This window comes from Tachypleus tridentatus, chromosome 8, assembly GCF_004210375.1.
Source record: "Tachypleus tridentatus isolate NWPU-2018 chromosome 8, ASM421037v1, whole genome shotgun sequence".
Taxonomy (NCBI): Eukaryota; Metazoa; Arthropoda; class Merostomata; order Xiphosura; family Limulidae; genus Tachypleus; species Tachypleus tridentatus.
The window spans coordinates 92,084,443-92,106,285 of record NC_134832.1 but is presented as its reverse complement, the minus strand read 5'-3'; the positions used below and the strand labels follow the sequence as shown (position 1 = coordinate 92,106,285).

Here is a 21,843-nt window from a genome sequence, read left to right as displayed (position 1 = left end):
AATATAACAGTTTGCGTATTGTGTTTTATAAAATTCTACCTTCAGAGTAACTTTGAACCTGTTGTAATTATTTCTTGTTTATTCTTAATGAATATTTTAATTGGCTTAAGAGTTTGATGTTTTGCAACACTGTGTGATTCTTAAACAATGGAGGAAGGTACAGGTTCTTAAGAATTCATAGAAGAATAGTTGTTTTAGTTGGAATTTAAACTTTGTATTTGTCTTTATGAAGTAGCTATTCTCTTTGTTGGAGGCCACAGATAAAAAAAAAAAAAGACTTTGAAAATTGCTCAAAAAAGGTATGTTTTAAGTAAATATAAAAATCCAGCTAATTTTGTGATGATATTAACTTTTCATAATTAACTAATCTGTAATTGTAGATTTAAAGATCAACTCCAGCTGTGATATTTTTAACATTAAAAATTGAATTTTGAGGTTTGGACTCAGGTTTTACACAACCATTTTATTTCTGAAAAAGTTGAACCTTAGTTTAACACTCAAGGGTCATTCTTAAGTAAAGTCAAATACTTTCACAGAAATATTCTGTTAGTGAAGTGTTGATTTTATGTTTACAAAAATGTAAATATTACTAGTATAATAAGTATTATTATAACTTGTATTAACATTGTATTTCTTCTATTTAAAACATTTCCTCCCATCATTAAGCCCCTTGAGGTGGATTCACTTAAGTGGTGAGGGGATCTCTCAGAGAAAGTCCTGTACTTTCAGTTTACCTCCTCTTTGATCTAAACATCTGCCCATGTGTTTGTCATGCGTCCTGACCCATGAAGGGGAAGAGAGGATCCTGGTGGTTGAGGGGTCCAACCTCAACACACCACTTTTGCCTTGAATTTTTGTAGACAGGCAGCCTTATGGTGCCCTCCCCCTTTTGAGTCAGTCAACTGGTCTTGTTGGGCTGGGGTCAACTAAGTACCAGTGCTGGATGTGTCTGATTCTGGTGTATAGTTCGGGTACAGTTCTCACAAAACTCTAGTGTTGCTGCAGTGTTCTTGTTTGGCATTGTAGTATGTCTACTCATACGTCTCCATGGTGAGTGGGGTCAGTGGGTATTGAATCTTTCTTCTTTTATTATGGATAACCCAAGTCCAAATAAAACTAAATAAAAATATTCATTGGTAAACGACAATGTCATGAAGACTCTGAACAGCATTCTTCACTTTAGTCTGCATATATATCTCATTTCCTCATACTACATTCTTTGTTAGAGAAATCTTTAAGGGAAATGTTTCTCTTTTTTTATTCAGAAGGGATTAGAGGGGTTTGCTGGCTTTCCAGAGTCTGCCAGGAAGCTACGTTTTGAGGAAATCTTGATGGAAACATTCAGCCAAAAACACGGTAAACAATGTAAACAGTAAACTCATCTTGCATTTGAAGGCCATTGAAATTACTAGTTATCTACTTTTAATACTTCACGAGGATTCGTTATTGAGAGGGATTTGAAGAACCTTCGGAGTCAGAGATCCTTGTTGGTTTCTACACCAAAGGAGTTTCTGCAGTGATATGTATCTTTGTTTGCAGGGACGGAATTATGCTGCCTATCAGAGTTCTAATTTTAACGTTTACGTTACCACATCCACCTACTGCTTTCAAGGCAAGCTATTCGAACTGTAAGGTACGGCCATACATACCCAATCCTCTCATATGTCCAGCGGTTCGCTTACTTGAAGACATAATGTTGTGGTTTTTGACGTGTGTTCGTTGCAGTGGCAAAGACCATGATGTCGACGAGTGCGAACTGGACCCTCACTGTGTTCATTATAGTGGCTCTCACCCCTATTATTTTCGTTCTTACCTTAGGTGGGTGGAGGAGAAAGAGGTACAGCGTTTGAAAACAGTTCACAACTTTCCTTACCTCAAGACTCGAAAGTAGTTGTCCGCTACTCCGTCTCTGATACATGCTGCTGCGTTACATTCCATTGTTTCAGTTGGAGTGCAGACAGATCTTTCAGTGCCACCAATAGATTAGTCCTTAAACCATGAGCCAGAGTCTTTTGCCCTCTTTGGATAAACGTGGACTGTTCGGGTCCACTTCCTTCGGTTCGGAGATGTATAACGATTATTCGTTTTCGCCTTCAGTCGCTAGAATCTACGTATACTGATAGAGACCTTACCCACTCGATCCAGGGAAGAATCCATGGGGATCGAAAGACCTACTTCTAATAAAGAAAAACGACTTAGTCGTAAATCACTCAATTCTCCTCCACCTAGATAAAAGTGTTCATATTGATACAGTGGAACTGTTAAGGTTTCCATTTTAATCTAGATGACATTAAGGCCTTGACTGATTCCTATCATGCCATGTTTTTCCTTACAGGAAATGTTTTTGAAATCTTTCGCTATAGTAACTTTTCTTGGAGGTGTGGCATTGCTGGTCGACCAGCACGTGTCTACCCTGTTTTTGTCACTCGACACACCCTTGGAGGCAGTCGTTATTCGTGTTTCCTTGGGTCGTATAATTACTGTTTCTTTTTACCTGTTTCCTGGGGAGACTTATGATAAATTAGGTTTTCATTCTCTCATTCAACAGTTGCTATTTCCATTTTTAATCCTGGGGACTTTTATGTACATAATCCCCTCTGGAGTGGTGCTGATATTGATGGGAGAGGTTCTATACAGTGTATGCTTTCGGATCATAACCTCTCTCTTTTCAATAATTGTTCTTATGCTTATTTCCATGCACCTAGTTAGTATCTTACTGCTGATGATCTCTCTGTCTTATCCCTTTCATTCTTGGAAGGTCGACAGTGACCTATGAGTCTGTGAGCATTTTGAGGAAGACTGGTCGTCGTCAATGCCACCCGACCCACCTGCCTCGGTGGAAGCTGGACCGGACCATTTGGCCCTCTTTTACTGCTCTCTCGGAAGTTGATCCTGCCATCGATAGACGACTGCGTGGCAGCAATGACTTACTGTATTGTCCAGGCAGCTGCTCAACGTGTTCCAAAAATATCGATACGTTTTCCATGGTATCCTTGTCTGTGATGGAATCCTGCTTGCCAAATGGCATCGAAGGCTTAAAAACGGGCCTGGGATATATTTTGTAAAGTATCCCACAGTTTGAAAGCGCAGAATCTAGATAAATTTATAAAAAGATTCGAACACGCTGCTTTATCTTCGTTTTATAACTCCCATAAACCTGCTTTCACCATTACTCACGAAGATTATACTGCAATAAAGGAATTAACTAATAAGAAAAATATCGTTATTTCCTACCAAAATAAAGGTATAGGTATGGTTACACTTAATAAGTCAAACAACACTGACAAAATGTGAAGTATACTCAGTAATAAAATAAATTTGATTGGTTTTCAGTTTCGCGCAAAGCTACACGAGGGTCATCTTCGCTAACCGTCCCTAATTGAACAGTATAAAACACGAGGGAAGGTAGTTAGCTAGTCATCAACATCCACAACCAACTCGTAACCTATTATTTTACCAATAAATAGTAGGATTAACTGAATATTGTAACGCCTTCACAATTGGTGGGATAGGTATTCGAACTTGTGACTCCCAGATTGCGAGTGAAGCACTCTAACCACCTGCCCCTTTGATTAAATTGTAAAATTTAATTACCGTGGATAATAACTATGGTACTTCTGAGATCTGAGTCTTCATCCTTCTCCAATCTCTTAATTAAGATGTATTTTTCTAAAATACTTTCGTAGCCTGTAATAGTAGTTGGAAAATTAATGAAAAACAACACATAATCTAGAGTAGAATGAATGTTGTTGTTACAAGTAAATAGTTCTATGAAACACAAGTTATGTAACCCCTTCCAAATGAAATATGTATATTAAAACATGCCAACAACAACACATTAAACTAATTTCGTTTCTTAAACATTTTATAAACCTGTTCAAGGCCATATACCGTTCGAAGTTTGGGCTGCATGGTTTTATAGGAGGAAAACTAACAGGAGAGGAGACGGAAAGGAATATTTACATCAATTAAATAAGGAATTTTATTCTACATAAATTTATAATAGTAGTAGTGTATATGATTCAATAAGTAAGCGACAGTGATGATTGTAAGGGGTTTCGAAGTTACCCATGTACATAATATAGTTAATGTTCTTTATATTTGTCTTCTGGTATGTATTGGGTATTAACAAAAAAAGGTATCCGACAGTCTTGTGTTGTTATAAACTCGCTTGTTACTGTGGTAATCTGTTGTGCAGATCTAACCATCGTACTATGTATAACGTGGTTATGAAATAAGTAACTGCTGGGTAGAGTTAGTCCAAGATCATTGCGTTCTTCCGGTCTGTGACGTCGTACTTCCTCATTTTTCGTCATGTCCAGAATTTATGTCCAGTGTCCCATTGGTTGTCATAACATCGCCGTATTAGTATATATGCCAATTTTACATTTAGATTTATGATGTTATCGTTGCTAACCTTAGCTATTCCAATGTACGAAATAGTTAAGTCAGTCAGTCGAACTAACATAACGGTCGATCGTGTTGATCAAGTTTTGACCTTTAACCTGATAATTTGGGCTCGTGAGTTTCATATTCCATAAAGTTCATCATTTTACTTAGCAGGTACGTGTGTAGTAGAAATTAATGAACGAAAGACTTACATTTTCCTTTATACGTGATTACAAATCTAGCATGTACATGTAGGTAATTATCAACACAAATTATATGAATTTAAATAATTGTTCTTGCATTTTAATCAATCACGATTACTTTAGAAGGTATTTTCAATAGGCAATAAGCTTTTGGTAATCATTAGATAATCCCGTATAATGAAGCACATGTAACAACCTGAAGTAAAACATTTTTGTTAAACATTTTATTTATATTGTGATAAATGTTTTACAAAACAATAACAGACTCATTAGGTAATAGTATGATTGACAGGTTTTCTGGTATCTTAAAATTAGAGATTAATATAAGGACATCACACTCGTTCTGAAATATCTGCTATCAATTAATACGAGTTTGATCACAACTTTTTATCGAAAGAAAAAGGAAAATTATTTTTATGAGAGTGATGATGGCTGTGTGTTTGTATTCCCCTAATACTGAAATGCGAGACCAATTTGTTAGTTTTATATACTGATACTTGTACTGGAAATATTTTTTTATAATTTGCTTGTTAGTTATATTTTGATTATATTGCTTTTACGAAAGAAAGAATAGTTGTATATCACCGTTATTCTCTGCTGTTTATAACATGAAAATATCAAAAAGGCACTGTGAGGGAACCTGGGTGAGAAGAATACATAGCTTTATATCCATCATATGGTTTTCCTTTTAAAGTATGACATAGTGGCGCGTATAATGGTTCAATTGTTATTGTTTTTTTCTTGTTTTTCAGTACAAATTGTTATCACAAAGCTCCGTCATTTTGTCACCTATTTAAAACCTGATTACGGTTTTGGACTTAGGAGGTCAAATCTTTTCGATTTATGTATTGTCAACGCCCAAGGTTTTTTAGATAAGTTTACAATTTAATTCTTCCTAAAACATTTTCAATTTGAGGGTAAGCTGATAGAGATCCTGATGAGTGATCAAATAGAATGGGGTATACACACACCCCACGCTTGGTACTGTCGGCACACAAAATATAGCTAATAAAGAGGAAAAACTTGTTTCATAAATTATTTCACTTATCCTGCCTAAACAAAATTCAAGTGCTGCAGCTGTTGAAGATCCTCTTGATTATTCTTCGATCTTCAGAGTGAGCAAATTTCATTTTGAAGTGCCTCTTCAAATGGAGGCGTGTTTGTTTATTTTGAATTTTGCGCAAAGCTACATGAGGGCTGTCTGCGCTAGCCATTTTTAGCAGTGAGAGACTAGAGGGAAGACAGCTAGTCATCACCACCCACCGCCAATTCTTGGATTACTCTTTTACATACGAATAGTGAGATTAACCGTACCATTATAAGGCCTCCATGGATGAAAGAGCGAGCATGTTTGATAAGTAGTCGAGCGCCCTAACAACCTGGCCATCAGATAGTGGAACTTTTAAATTTATGAGTTATTGATAAAGTTGGGAAGAGCGTATAAACTTATGGTGAAAGGATTTTTCGTTGGGTAATTTTGTTTCTTGTGCTCGTTTATCGTTGAAATTGTATTAGTTAATATATTTGCTAATTTATCTCAGTTAAATTACGCCCATGTATGATTCAAATGTATGCAATTTATTTCTGGCCTTTAATGTGTTAAACATTGAATTAAGTTTTAGGAATAATACTTTATTCTTGCATATTTCAAATAAGACTTTATGTTAAGCATTTTGGTTTATTTAACTATAAATGATTCATATGGTACATCATACTAATTGTCATTTTGCACTGATAAAAACAAAAAGAAAGATATGAATAAATGTTGGTGGAATTATTATTATGAAACGTCTTTTGCATTTATTTTATATAAATAAATTTCTGCAGTGTGTGTATATACATAAATGAGAATTTGAGCTCAAGCATGACCGAAGATCAAGTTAAATAGCAATAAAGTTAGTTTATTTTTTGATTAAAAACCATTCGTATGTAGTTTTTGCTTCATTTATTTACAAAATATCGTATCAAAAATTCAATTATGTTTTTTTTTTTCAGATGTGAAAACTATTTGTGTTACACATCTCGTCTTCCTTTGTGAATATTTTGAATTGTTAAATCATTGAAAATAACAATGATGAATGCTGACTCGTTCGACTTCACAAACGATAGCGGAACAGTGTATGAAGCAAAATCTTCTCTAATGCATGAACGTAAAGAACTGATGTATTTTGCTGCCTTTTGTATTATTGTTTCGATCATTGTTGGCCTAAGCGGTAACTTACTGACTATTGTTGCTTTATTAAGATGTCCACGAGTGCGCAGTGCCACAGCTGCTTTTATTATTAGCCTCTGTGTTGCTGATTTTCTGTTCTGTGCTTTGAATCTACCATTCAGTGCTTCTCGATTTATCCACCAGAAGTGGATTCATGGTGACATTTTGTGTGTTATGTTCCCCTTCATGCGGTACGTCAATGTTGGGTTATCGTTGATGTCCATCACAGCGATTACAATAAACCGTTATATCCTAATTGTCCACCAAAGAATGTATGAGAAGATATACCGAAAATGTTACATTGCAATAATGATTGCTGCAATCTGGTTGTTTTCATTTGCTATGTTGTTACCTACACTAATCGGCGTATGGGGACGTTTTGGATACGACAAAAAGATTTTAAATTGTTCTATCCTGACAGTTAATGGCAAATCTTCAAAGACGTTTTTATTTATCTTTGGATTTCTTATTCCTTGTGTCACTATCATAGTTTGTTATGCCCGTATCTTTTGGGTATTAAAGACGAGTGCCAGTCGGGTTCGTGCCTATAGCAACTCGGAAACTAAGGAACAGAAAAAGAACCGAGATGCAAAAAAACGGAAGGAGGAATGGCGAGTGACGCGGATGGTCCTCATCATTTTCTGTTCTTTCTTGGTTTGTTATCTTCCTATCACAATCGTAAAGGTAAGTTTCATTACTGTATGATACCCTCATCCACAGCCTTCACTTATGGTAACTTTAGTCGATATTTATATATACGTATTATAGATGTCTATACTGAACAATTAAAACAGTTCTACACTGTTTAGAACAAAAGTTATAATTCAAATGTAACTTCGGTATTGATAAAAGGGTGAAAAATTACTTCCTAAAGCAAGTAAGGGAACACAAAAAATGTACATATGAATCATACAAGTATGCATATTTTTTACACGTGTCTCCTCTGTATGTTGCACACACATCTGTAAGTGTCATATAACTTATTATTAGAGTTAGGAATGTTATTACGTTCGTAAGAAGAGTCAATATTCTTGATAGCGCGACAATATCATAGTTGTTGGAGAGAGGTTTGTTTCTTTTATCGTTGAGCACAAATTTATACTGGTTCTAGTACCAGTGAGAATCATATTTTTGATGGAGTGGTCAAGCTGGCTCAAGTGTAAGACAATATGAAGTTTCTTTTTCACTGTTGACAGAGGGTTTGTGGTTAATTAAACCATTTAATCTTTAGCATTTTACAAGATATATTTTGAGTTTCATATGATATTGTTTTGTGTGTTCTTAGTTTTTAAGTGCTAGTCAGTAAAATTGTTGTTGATTTGTTTTCTTTTGGCAAGGGGACCGGCCGCAAAGTGACGCTCTATAATTGGTTTTTTCTTGAAGAATTTTAATTTTCGAAAGGGAACAACAATAACAAATTTGAAGGATGATTTGTTCTGGAAATTCCTGAAGGATATTTTATCAGCCGTGAAGGCGTTATAATGTTACGATCAATCCCACTATTCGTTGGTAAAAGAGTAACCCAAGAGTTAGCGATGAATTGTGGTGACTAGCTGCCTTCCCTCTAGTCTTTCACTGCTAAATTAGGGACAGCCAACGCAGATATCCCTCCTGTAGCTTTTCTCGAAATTCAAATCAAACAAATTGGTGTTGTGAAAGAAATGATGGGACGACAAGGATAGTTGAGCTTATGAGCTCTGGAGATTAAGTAAATTCTTCATGAGCAGGCTTGTGTGGGTGGTAAGTTTTCAAAAATATTTTTTTATCAATTTGATTGGTCTGAAGGAACTAATTGTTATTAGTGGTCTTTGTAAACTCGTTATATATAGACCTCAGTGAGGTAGACTTTTTGTTTTTCAAAGTATAACAATCGCTCCACCTCTTTCAGCAGGTTTTATAACTATTACTTAAGAGCAAATCCTGCTTTAGGATTTAAATTAATACGAATGTGCTTACAGGATTTATATGATTTTATCATGTATTTACCAACGTTCAACGTAGATTTCAAAGTGTGATTTTCTTTTGTTGGGAGTTGTTCACATAGGCTGTTTTATAATTGGATACCTGTTTCTGGTTAGAAGAGGACACTTTGTTATGAAATAATTCACGAAGAACTCGTGTTGGTCAGAATTAAATTTGCTTGATAGGAAAAAGATAAACCATTTTCCTAGAAGACTGACTTCAGCATCAGAAAAGTCGTACTTGTGAGATTGAAGGTGTTGAAACGGTTTTGGGTGATATGTTGTATAAAGGTCATAGTTGGATAAGTATGCTTTAGGTATCTGTTTCGCTATTAAAAGGACGAGTATTCGTATTAGTAATTTTATAGTTTGAAACCATGCGTGCTGCCTTTCCAAGACAGTGTATTTAGTCGCAGTAGGGCTGAGATACCTGTTGTTTTGTCGGTTAGGTTTATTATAATTAGTTAGTCTTTCTTATTGGTGTGAAAGGTTTTTGTTTTAAGAGTCATTGACAGCTTTCCTTTTATTAAGACAGATTTTATAAAGCTGAGTGATAGCGGTGATTTCTTGATCTTATTGAATTATACTATTGTGGTAAGAGTCACTTTTTGAAGTTGCGAGTTGATTGGTGCCAAATATTACAAAATCCCTTTTCATGAGTATCTACTGAGCTATGAGATAAAGGAATATATGTTTATTCTGCATATTGTTGTGTACATTCGACGTGTGTTGGGTATCTGATTCTATTCTCAGTTGGTTTATAAATATTTGAAAGTATTTTCTTTTTCATTAATTTAATTCAGACATACTGAAGTAAAGAGTCAAGGGAAGTGTTAGAGAATTGGGGATGATAATTTATAGAAATTTGACTACTGTTTCATTAGGAAGCAAAAACTAAGGAGATTAATTTCGGTAGAAACGCTACTGTGAGAGTCTATAGTGAGGGAAGAAATAAGAACAGATAAATCAATGGTAACAGGTGACTTAGCTTTCTCTAATACCGAGAGAGTAGTTATATTAAAGAATTTGGGGCATATCCCAAGAATAGAAGAAAATAATAGTTAAAGTCGAGGAACAGTGGAGATGTATTCAAATTGTACAGTGTTATTAGTTGCTGTAATACAACAAGTGTCTGATGTAGTAAGTCAAAAGGTTAAATAACCACAAATTCTCTGTAGAAATTTACATTTTCATGGATAAGTATTTCAACACTGTCACTCTATATGGTATGAACCTTGATCCCAGTAACCCCGGTATTAATAATCTTTGACCTGTATCTCATAAATTCTCAAAATATTCTGTTTTAAAACACGTTTCTATATTATTCAATCAATAATGTTTTAATTTCTGATACGATGCATGTACTAAAATTATGTAACTAATAAAAAAATAATACATAGACGGGGTTAGATCCTCAGCCTCTTGCCTTTGAAGCGTGTCCTTTGTCATATATCACAAAGCCCAAATATATTTTTACATTGTTATTGCATGCATATATGAGTAGGGTATATGTTTAAAAAAATAATAAACACCAGCGCTCGGGGTGAAACTCTAAAAAAAAAATAGCAATGGACTTCTTTTTGAACAGGAAAAAAAATACATGTAAACATAAAAAATCTACAAAGTAGATCAAATAAGTCCTAGTACTAGTACCACATTGAAAAATAAATTTCGCTAATCAGTACCGGCAGAATTTCGTCGTTGAATAATATTAAAACCTAGAAAACACAGTAAGGAGTTGTATGTACATTTGAATAAACAAGTGTAAAAACAGGAAATGATAATGTATATATGACCCCCTCTTTTTTTTTTATGGAAATACTTTGTCAATGTGGATAATCGCCATCTTTGACTGGGATTTTGAGATTTTTTTCTTAATAAGATACTTGATAAATTAACATTATAAAATAATGAAATTTTCAAATGATGGTGTCAGGAAGTATAAAAATCAACTTTCTTCGTTTTTCACTTCTCTTTATTTTTCCTTTCCTAAAGTATTAATAAAATGTCGGGTTCACAGCCATTAATAACGTATATTGATAACAAAAATGTTTTTTTGCATACGATATGTATTCAAATATAGGACTAATTTTCAAATTTTAGCAACCTGTACCGGGACAGTTAGAAACGTAATATAATTATAAAGTAGTGTTTGGTTTTGATTTTCGTGCGAAGCTACACGGGGGCTATCCGCCATGGGGGATTTATAACCTGACGGTGAATTCTACTGTTCGTTGATAAAAGAGTAACCCAAGAGTTGGCGGTAGGTGGTAATGACTAGCTGCATTCCCTCTAGCCTTACACTGCTAAATTGGGGACTGTTAACGCAGATAGTCCTTGTGCAGGTTTGCGCGAAATTCAAAACAGATTTGTCAGACGTCGTCCACTTTTGCACTGGTATAAAATGTACCACTACACACTTAGTTACCAGCAATACTTGGTCTCCATGTAAAATAGTAAGTATATGCCCTCAGATTGACTGACTCACTTTAGATTACTGAATGAAAATGATTTTCTCTCTCCTTATTATAATTTTTTCACTTGTATGTTTATTATTATTGGATTTTAATTCTTACGTTTGTTATGAATATTTCACGCTGCCATTTGCTGTATCACTAAACACTCTTGTTGATAAATGTCAGTTGTTCTTCATATTACATCTAGTACAAACATGAATTATTGTAAGACATTCTTTTTTTTTTTTCCATCGCGCACACACACACCGTGCAATGTCATAATTTAGGTTATATTCTGTGAAACGCATTATGTCTAACTTCCGGTACGATTCCCACAAAACTGATCAACATGTTTACTATGACCATCTGTTTACCTTTGGTCGATGATAGTCTACTTTTCTAAAGCGTCCAGATGATTGGGTGTATTTTCTGATACTATTGTTGTTGCTGATGGTAAATGTATACGTTTCAAGATATTACAATAACACAGGAATATTATTAGGATGATTAAAATCATCAGGTTGTGTTGGTAATTTTTTATTTCATCATTTGGAAGCTGTCATAAATGCTTCTGACACGATTAGAATTCAGACAGACAGTACCATTACAATGATACATATGTAAGTATAGTTAAGACTCTAAACCCAGTGACCTTTGGTGGCTCAGCGGCAAGTCTGAGAGCTCATAACACTAAAAATCTGATTTTGATACACGGGTTGAGAAGTTTTCATGTATTCTTGTGCCTAAAAAACAAGAAAACCACATCTGGTGGCGGTTAAATCGTTTATGTTTTGTTTTTTCTTGCATTTTATAAATATTTAATTTAATAATCACGGGTAGTTTGGAAAACGAAAGCTAGAAGGTAAGAAACATAATTATTTCAAGTAAGTTTTCAGATTTCCATTTGAGTATAGAAGATTGAATTATATTCAATGACATCTTCTCTTTGTCATTTTTAGCAAAGAAGTACTATTATGTTTGTCTTTTACGAGATAACACAACATCAAACAGTATGCGCTTACTTTAAAACGAAAATATCTATGGTTCTAGAAAAATCGCTCCATGTGTTTTTCTTTGAACAACGTAGTTACAATGATCAAAATGTTTTAGCGTAAAGCTAAAGTAATACTGTTAAAGAGGCAGACACGAACGTTTATACATTTATTTGTTTTCTCCTGGGGGACAGCTATACTTTCTCCGGATTTACAACGCTAAAATCAGGGGTTCGATTACCCTCGGTAGACTCAGCAGATAGTACGATGTGGCTTTGTTATAAGAAAACATACATATTTATTTGTAAACCTGATACGACTAAGAAAGTAAGAAACTTAATTGTAGCTCAACCAGTTAGTCTTCGAGATATCCAAAATTGTTGAATATTTTTACAGAATAGGAAAATATCACAATTTAGAACATTTTTATAAATGAAAAAAATTACCAGCGAATCTGAAAGAACATCCTTTTGTACTTTTGTGATTTGTTTACGAGTCTTATCATAGGCGAACATTTGAATAGTTATGAATCGGCGTATAAATATACGGAGACGTTACCAAAAAAGGTGGCGAGCTTAGACATTCTTTCCCTGAAGTTGCAACTAAGTAAACACTTATGTACAGGAGGTTACAATGGTGGCTATGTAATTAGAAAACACGTTAATGGTTCATAATAAAGTTTGTTCAGGAAGTTAACAAAACTTTTTAGAGAACAAATGATAAAAACTGTTTTAAAGCAGATTGTTCTTGGAACACCACTTAAAACCTTTTATTTAAACGGCTAAATGTTCTAAAATATTGATAATATAAAAAATTGATTTTCCAATTGTTAGACAAAATTTCATTCATTAGTTCTTCACATAACTGTTATTATTTTTCATATTATTCTTGTTTCACAAGCCCACGAGTACCTTAAAATTCATCGTCCATAAAAAACAACAACATAAGAAACAAGATAATTAAAAATATTAATTTAAAAGGGAAATATGATCGTCAAAAAGTGCAGAACGAAGTTTAATCAAAATGTGAAGATTATATTTTCGAGTCACTAGGAACACTTACAAAGTAACGACAAAATTGGAAGTGGTATCTATATTATGTTTCTCAAGCTACAAATCTGTGCATGTGAGTGAGGTGTTTGGTTGGACCAAGCGCGAGCCGACGGTTAGCATGTCGGACTGTGAATATCTGAGTTTTTGTGGTTTGACAAATACAAAATTGCGTTTCGCACTTTAGGGTGGTGAATGCATTATTAGAATGACAGTCAAATCCCACTGTTTGGTCTAGTACGAGTAATCTAAGAGTTAACGATGGGTGGTGTTGATTACTTGTCCTCCATCTATCATTTCACAGTTAATGGCGGACAATGCAAATAATCCTTGTGTAGCATTACGTGAAGTTAAACAAGCAACAATAAAGGCTTAGTCGATAATCTGACAGATGGAACAATAAAAAATATAAGGTAAAAATCATTGTTTGTTTTTGAAGTTCTGTTTATGATTGTTATTTGGTTGAAAAGTGACGTATAACCGTGAGTAAATTATAAATGCTAGAGTGTACCCAGTTTATTATGCCATTGGTATATTTAGTATATAAAGCCAAGCCAATCATTCGATTCAATACTCTTATACATTCTTCAAATCCTGTATAAACATAGGTTGATTGTGATGTGTAAAGGACAACTTAAAAACACCATATGTATGTATACCTTAGCGTGGTGAAATTCCTTCTGGCAACAGCAGTTAGCGCTATAAAAATTTCAGTGATACACACTTAACTCTTTAATAATTTATAAATTCTCAGCACGTGACATAAACTAAAATGTCGCTGTCTCCAACCTAATAATTAGATAATAAGGGTTTGTTCTCCACTGTCTTGCTGAACAAGTGAATGCAACACAAATTACCCAACTGTGGTAGGCTTCTTTATCTACTCGTACAGCATCCAACTCTATTAACTCACGCTTTAGAATTATGAGCACGTGACTTAGCTCTAATCTCCTTACATGCCATGAATACTCCCTTCAATTTCACTGACTGTTTCTTTCTTTTGTAATGAAAAAGAACCCAGTTGTTATACTGTGTTTGTTGTTGGTAAAGACAACGTTACAATGTTTTGTTTTTTTTTACTGTAAAAATAATAGCAATTATATAATAGGCCAAGCGACTACATTCTAATATAGTACTAACAAGTGAGAGTTAGTTGTCTAGGTATGTGACAGAATGTCTACAATTATCCTATAGCGTTATCAGGGATGGCAGTCAGAACTAAAGTGGATTAGTTTTGTTGAAATAGCTGAAGGTTAGTTATTCAGTAATCAATGATCAAAGTTACAGCAAAAATAGACAATATCAATTGATTGAAGATATATTAACAAGTAAAGAAGTAGAATAAACGAATATTTTTTGCACAGTGAAAATAACTATGTTATTGTTAATAGCCGAATTTACATAGAGTAGCAAGATGTGCCTAAATATGAACTATATTTTAATATCTTATTGCTGGGAAGTTACGAAGATTAAGGCCATATAAGTGTGACAGTGGTGGTGACACTTACTCTATTTTGTTAGAGAGTCAAAACACGTGGTCGTTTCTGTAATCTGTTTCCCTTGCTGATATATTTCAGATTCTTGATTCTGTTGTCTATGTATTTTAATGAAGATCAAGATCATAAGTTAGCTTCCAATGAAAGACTGAAATTATACAAAGGTTATGTTTCCGCAATATATATATTTTGAATATTCAAAACTTTTGGTATTATAGTTCTGTTGGCTGTCATTTGTATTCTGTTTCTGTTCCGGTAATTATAAGTTTTAGATATAAACTTAGTTTATATAATATAGTTCCTTAAACTATCTGTAATAATTTGGTATTTGTGTAATTATGGTGGATTTTATAATGTAAATATCAAATCCTTTTTAACGCAAAGCTACATAATTAGATGTCTGTACTGTGTCAATGGAGAGTATAGTATCCTGAAATTTATCATTAAACATATTTCAGTTTACTACTGAACCACCAGAGGACATTATTATAGTAGATGTAGATAGTGATATCTACATATATATTTCTTTTTTTTGTGGTTGTTTAGTATTACGAAATTTAATGCTAAAAACGATGTGTTTTATATCAACATGTATTAATCTATTATAAATCATTATACACTGTTTAATTATGCTGATAAGTATTCTCAGTTGCATTTACCAAGTGACGGTAATAACAGAGAAATAGTTGGGACATTCGGTATTTTCAGTGTGAGCGGTGACTAGGTTTCAAATGGCTAAGTCAGAAACTCAAAAAATTTAAGATTTGGCCATACCTTATTTTGTAAACTGTTGACCAGGAGGGAGTAGCAAGTAGCCAGTATCACTCAGCGACCTCCTTTGTGGTATTTTCAAATAGCACTGATTTCTCGTAAGAGTGATAGTATAGGCTCCGTGAATAGTGGCAGATTAATCAGAATATTTACTTTGAAATAATTCAGTAATTTATGGCTAACTGAGTTTGCATAAATAGATATATTGAACAGAAATATAAAATCACTATAAACAATCTTAATTCACAAAAGTGCACATGCCATAGTTAGTTTGAAGTTGTTCTAATTTAATCAAATGAGATTCTATGCAAAACTAACTCTTCAGATTCTGTTTCACTCTGAATAAACTTCACATTACTTACTTCGTGAGCGTAAGACTACACAGGACTACCGTTATCCATGTGACTAGTCATTTCCAAAAATCCTAGGAGCTCATTACCTGAGGAGATCGCCCGACAGCCAGTAGAAATGTTACCGTCTAACTACACACACTACAGGTGACCGTCCGGTTATCTTTTTTATTCTAAGTGAATGACATAGAGCAATAGATATTAGATCAACAATAGCTTAACTACCTCTTTGGCCAATGTGTTACGTGGAATTTGCATGCATACTTAGATCAACAGAATATTTTGAAAAGTTCGTATGTTTATACAAGGAAGTAGAAAGCATGATGTTCTTATATACCACATTATTACCTGAAAATGAAATTGACTGTTACTTTTATAACTCATTTACGGCATGTAAAAATGGCTAATTCGACATGTTCAGGACTGTTATAAGTAACACAAATTTATACAACCGAATCATGGTTACTACATCGATATTCTTATGAAAGGAGTAAGAAACATCAGATACTATTCATTACAATAAATATTTTTATTTTTCATTTTCTGTTTTCTATAGCCAAACAAACGGAAGACTTTAATGAACATTGATGTAGTCTAACGGCTACAAGAAACAAATACGTTTTCCTCAAAATATTCACAAAAACGATTGATTTGAAGCTCATCGGTTAAGGTTAATGCAATGTAGTTACATTCCCCATCGACTGCTTAAAGTATCAAATAGATTTAGTCTGTCAATTCTATTAGACTTAATAGGTTATTTAAAGCTAAATTGGGGTTTCCTTGTTTGCAATTGGTGAGCGAGCGAAGCTTCGTTGAGTTGGCGCCACAGAGACTGGCATCTCTTGCAGTTAGCGTTACGAACTGTGTTTAGCTGAGAGTTGTGCCCCTGTTGTTCTGCAGCTATGATAACAAAAGAACACTTAAGCTAAATAATGCACAGGAGTATACGACCAAATTACAACGCAGGAAAAACTAAGACTGTTTTAATGTGTATTTCATTAACTAACAATGCTCCTTTTTTTATTGTGTAAATGTTTATGTACAAATTGAAATAAGGTATTCAAACGTGATTGTCTTTTTATTTTGTTAGTTGACTAATATCTAACAAAATGTTCAAATGATGTACCATTATACAGGCTGTTAGTTATTATGTGTATCTGAAAATATGATAAAGAAAAGTTTTGTGTTTGTCATCTGTAGGTTGCGGACAAGCAGGCCAAGTACCCAGCTTTACATATTGTTGGCTACATCCTGATATATATCAGTGCTTCAATCAACCCCATTATCTACGGTGTAACGAACAAACAGTATCGACAGGCTTACGAAACAGTTCTGATGTGTCGTCGACCGCGCAGTCTCAGTGTTAGTGCAAATGTTTCTAACACTAACGATCCGTCCATTAACCCATATACTTTGGTTTCGAATGTTGCGCAAAATAGCAAGGATGATTCTGTATTTGTTGACGAGCGAGTCTGAGATAACCATAACGCACATTAGTTTTCTCGAAGGTCTATATATGTTGTAAAAATTAAGTATATTTTATATTGTAGATGTATAATCGTTTCTAATCTTTCTTAAAATATCGTACAGGTTCAGATGCTTGTTGACGAATCAGTGCAGATTGTATGAAATGTTACTTTGCTTTGAAAAACATATTTTACTTGCTATAAATAGTATTAATATCTCTAAGTACTTCAGGTAGCCTGGATGTATCTTTGTCTTTCTAACATTGTTAGAGAAGACATTTCTTAAAAGTATGAAATTGTGAAATAAGAAATGAAACTTGAAGTGTACCTTAGTTCTGAAAAAATAAAAGGGTTATGTTAGTTAGGAACCTTCATATTCTACACTATTAAGATATATTTGTCTTACTAGAGAAAAACTTGAATTATTTTTAGTTCTTATAAAAAGCGAAATATAAATCGTAAGTTTTGAGGTTTTGAAGGTAAGGGTCAGTATCTTTCAGTAAGTTTACAAATAATCGTAGTTATTCCAATATCTCGTAATGAAATAAGGCATGATATTTGAGCTTGTTGAAAACAAGGCCCTTTTAAGTTTGTTTGTTTTTTAGTTGCATTCGGGTAAGAAATAAGTTAGCTGTAATTCTGAATGTAACTGAAAGGAAAGTTTTCAGAGAATAAATCGAAGTCAGGTTAGTGGAATAAAAGGAACAGGACACAGTGATATAAACAAACAAATATGTTCTTTCTTGAATCACGAACACATATGAACGCACTACCCTAGTATCAGAACTATTAAGCTTCACGTAACAGTGAATGCTAACTGCTGATGCAGGTTACTCCACTATCAGAACTAGTAAGCTTCATGTAACAGTGAATGCTAACTGCTGATGCAGGTTACTCCAGTATCAGAACGAGTCAGCTTCATGTAACAGTGAATGCTAACTGCTGATGCAGGTTACAGTATCAGAACAGTATCAGAACAGGTTACCCAGTCAGAACAGCTTCATGTAACAGTGAATGCTAACTGCTGATGCAGGTTACTCCAGTATCAGAACTAGTAAGCTTCATGTAACAGTGAATGCTAACTGCTGATGCAGGTTACTCCACTATCAGAACGAGTCAGCTTCATGTAACAGTGAATGCTAACTGCTGATGCAGGTTACTCCAGTATCAGAACGAGTCACCTTCATGTAACAGTGAATGCTAACTGCTGATGCAGGTTAGGATGACATCTTTACTAGACAAAAAAATAGCAAGATTGTCTTAAGTCACATCTTTAATCATGTAAAATTTCACCCAGTAAAATATCACATACTCTTTAGTACTCGCATTACCAGTCATACTCGTCTTATATTTTGAAGGTATAATTTTATGCTTATACTGGCTAGTTTTTGGTGTAACTCGTGTGTTAAGCGAATTAATTTTAGTTTGTAGAATGATTCACATAGTATGTAACTTGCCCAAGGCAGAGATTAGGGGAAGGTAGAGCACACTACATCCTGTTAAGAACTACTGTTACTAAATTTTAATGCGTCTATATGGAAGTTTCGTAAAACTGCGAGTAAATAAACATGAAGGTCGGTAGTCTAATTAGAGACGTGTAAAATACTAGTGGTTTACAACTGACACGGTTCTAATAATGTTCTATATCGTAAAATACTGGTGGTTTACAACTAACACGGTTATAATAATGTTCTATATCGTAAAATACTGGTGGTTTACAACTGACACGGTTCTAATAATGTTCTATATCGTAAAATACTAGTGGTTTACAACTAACACGGTTCTAATAATGTTATATATTGTAAAATACTGGTGGTTTACAACTAACACGGTTCTAATAATGTTATATACTGTAAAATACTGGTGGTTTACAACTAACACGATTCTAATAATGTTATATATTGCGTTTTTTCTCGTTAACTAATTTTTATCGTTTCCTATAATCTATTATGAAAAACATTTTCTAATGGAAAACATTGTTGAGGTTGATAATTTTTAAAAATGTTGATTTCTTTAGAAATTCCATGACTGAATAAGTTTAAAGAGTTTCTCTTAATATCTTTAAAATATCCTGTTTGTGAAATAAATTTAGACACATGTTCAAAGAGAAATGCATATCTTTCTACACATAATTAATTATTCCAGTGATTTTTAAAAAGTGTTTCTCTGAACTGTTTATGTAGCACGCCCTGACGTAAAAAATAATAAATGTTCATATTGTGTTGAATACTTTTATATGTCACTAAAAAACAATAACACTGTGTAATAGCATAGTATTTTTTATTCTTCGTTCTAGTATTACGACATGTGATATCAAAGATGTGTTTAAAGTTTTGTAAGTTTTAAAGTGCGAAGAGATTAATATATATGTGAACACGGCTGGTTTGGATTAAGAAAATTTTTATGTAGAGGAGCTCCTCTATATAAAAAATTTTCTTTACCGAAACCAGCCGCATATATATATATATTTTCTCTACAAGTGGGTTTTCTCGTCATCACTGGGAAGAGATGATTCTGCTGACGACAGCTGATGTTTCACATATTTGCAATACGAAGAGGTTCTTGTCGTGTAGTGTGTACATATTGTCATATCTTATAAACATTAATAGTTCTTACAAAGTTTTATAAAGCAATTTGAACTAGTTATTGTGTAAGAATAGTTGACTGGTCATTCAATTCATATGTTTTAAGACAAAACAAAAGTTTAAAGTGAAGTAATCATTATTATGTAATGTATATGCACCCCGTTTTTAATGCATTTAATATTACAGTAAATTAAGATAAAATGAATGAACGATCACATGCTATTCATCTGATAGGTTCTTTTTCTGTGGCTCATACATAAGCATGAAGTCTGATAGCGCTAAATGTTTGGACCACTATCTACATTTTGCACAGCAAAGATAGCTCATTGTGTTACTTTGTGCGTAACAACAAAGAAAACAACCAAGATGTCTTAATAGATTTAGTGCACCTGCTGGATACGTTTCACAGACTGCTTCAAGAGACTGAACTCAAGTCTTTATCTTAAATCAGTTACACTCTTTCATTTAGCCCTTGTAAAAAAACATGCAGTTCTTGCAATATCTTGAATCTTCAAGATATTTTCATTTCACATGTGAAATGTATGTGCTTATCGGAATGTTTAAAGTCATAATGCACATTATTTTAAACAGAGTGATGTTCAATTTATTTTGTTATTATAAATTGTAATACTATAATCTAAACTATAGAATTTTATAATTACGTTTTTTGACTGGATAAACATCAGATGATCTATAAGCCTCGTGGTGTATGTTGTTTTCATCTGTCGTTTTTCCAGTGTAAAATCTTCAATGAAGTTGAAAATTGACGTATGAAACCTTTGGATACAATAATTTTGACGTAGTTTATTTACGTGCACACATACAGAGACTGTTGTGCTCCATACTTCATGCTGAGTCAGTAATGAAGAGATATTTGTTTAATTTTCATCAATCTATATAGAAATTTACGTTTTCTTCTGTAGCCAACATAACTTTGACAAAAGGTTAGAGTGTACATGAACCTTTCGAAACGTTGACAATTTTTAAAGTAACACATTTATACACTTAGCAATACTTACACAACAACAATGACTGTTTTTAGGAGAACAAGTTTGTACACAACAACAATGACAGTATTCTTAGGAGAACAAGTTTGTACACAACAACAATGACAGTATTCTTAGGAGAACAAGTTTGTACACAAGAACAGTGATTGTAATTTTAGGAGAAAAGTTTGTACACAACAACAATTACTGTGTTTCTAGGAGAACAAGTTTGTACACAACAACAATAGAGCTCACTTCGGTCATTAGTTTTAAGAGGTCTACTTTTTCATCTTATGGGCAGAAGTCACACATCGATATCTAAGCTTAAAGAACTCAAAAACTATTTAATTCTGAGACTAGTTTTTCATTGTTTATTGTTAGAATTACAGTTCATTAATCCATACCTTATGTTTAGATTTTAATCATGTCGGATTAACAAGTGGTCATTAGAATTTATAAAACATAACATGGCACTGGAAAAGTATATAACTTGTGACAGCAACACTCCTAAAACATCTTTAACGCCAGTGACATCTCTAAATATTCTGTTATTTGAATAACCATTCTAAAGTGTCTATGTGTCAGTAACAGTTTTATTAGCATTAAAAACGTTTTCTAAAATTATTTTTCCTCCACTGCAAATATTATTTCTTTTGCACAAATAATTTGTGCAATAATCCTATAACTTTGGTATGAAGAACAGTTCGAAAGCTTCCAGAACATTTTGTTAAACCTGTAACGATATGGAAGAGTCTCAGTGATGCTGAATAATTCTATTTCTGATTTTTATCATACTAAAAATTTTACTGCCTGTTTGTAGCGGATGGAATATGAATTCGTAAACTACTACGAAATTTCAGAATAGACATACTAACTAATCTTAAACAAGAAAGTGGAGAAAGTAAACATTAAAACATTCGTCTTGGA

General features: G+C 33.6%; 1 protein-coding gene across 2 annotated transcripts; it reads left to right on the top strand.

Annotated features, from left to right (window-relative positions):
- Nucleotides 1-171: 171 nt before the first annotated feature.
- Nucleotides 172-19,572, top strand: LOC143222940 (G-protein coupled receptor moody-like). 2 transcript variants are annotated; one of them, XM_076450166.1, is made up of 3 exons: nucleotides 172-299; nucleotides 6,588-7,488; nucleotides 17,080-19,572. In XM_076450166.1, the coding sequence occupies exons 2-3, from the start codon at nucleotides 6,664-6,666 to the stop codon at nucleotides 17,353-17,355; spliced, it is 1,101 nt and encodes a 366-aa protein (XP_076306281.1). In that variant the 5' UTR covers nucleotides 172-299; nucleotides 6,588-6,663; the 3' UTR covers nucleotides 17,356-19,572. The 2 variants fall into 2 exon arrangements, with proteins under 2 accessions (XP_076306281.1, XP_076306280.1); XM_076450165.1 differs by lacking the exon at nucleotides 172-299 and adding an exon at nucleotides 346-4,563.
- The last annotated feature ends 2,271 nt before the right edge of the window (nucleotides 19,573-21,843 follow it).

What these genes read in the sequence shown, in the direction of transcription:
- LOC143222940 (XM_076450166.1), top strand. Translation starts at nt 6,664, where the DNA reads ATGATGAATGCTGACTCGTTCGACTTCACAAACGATAGCGGAACAGTG. An exon ending in TTCCTATCACAATCGTAAAG is followed by an intron (nt 7,489 to 17,079) that starts GTAAGTTTCATT and finishes TGTCATCTGTAG; the next exon opens with GTTGCGGACAAGCAGGCCAA.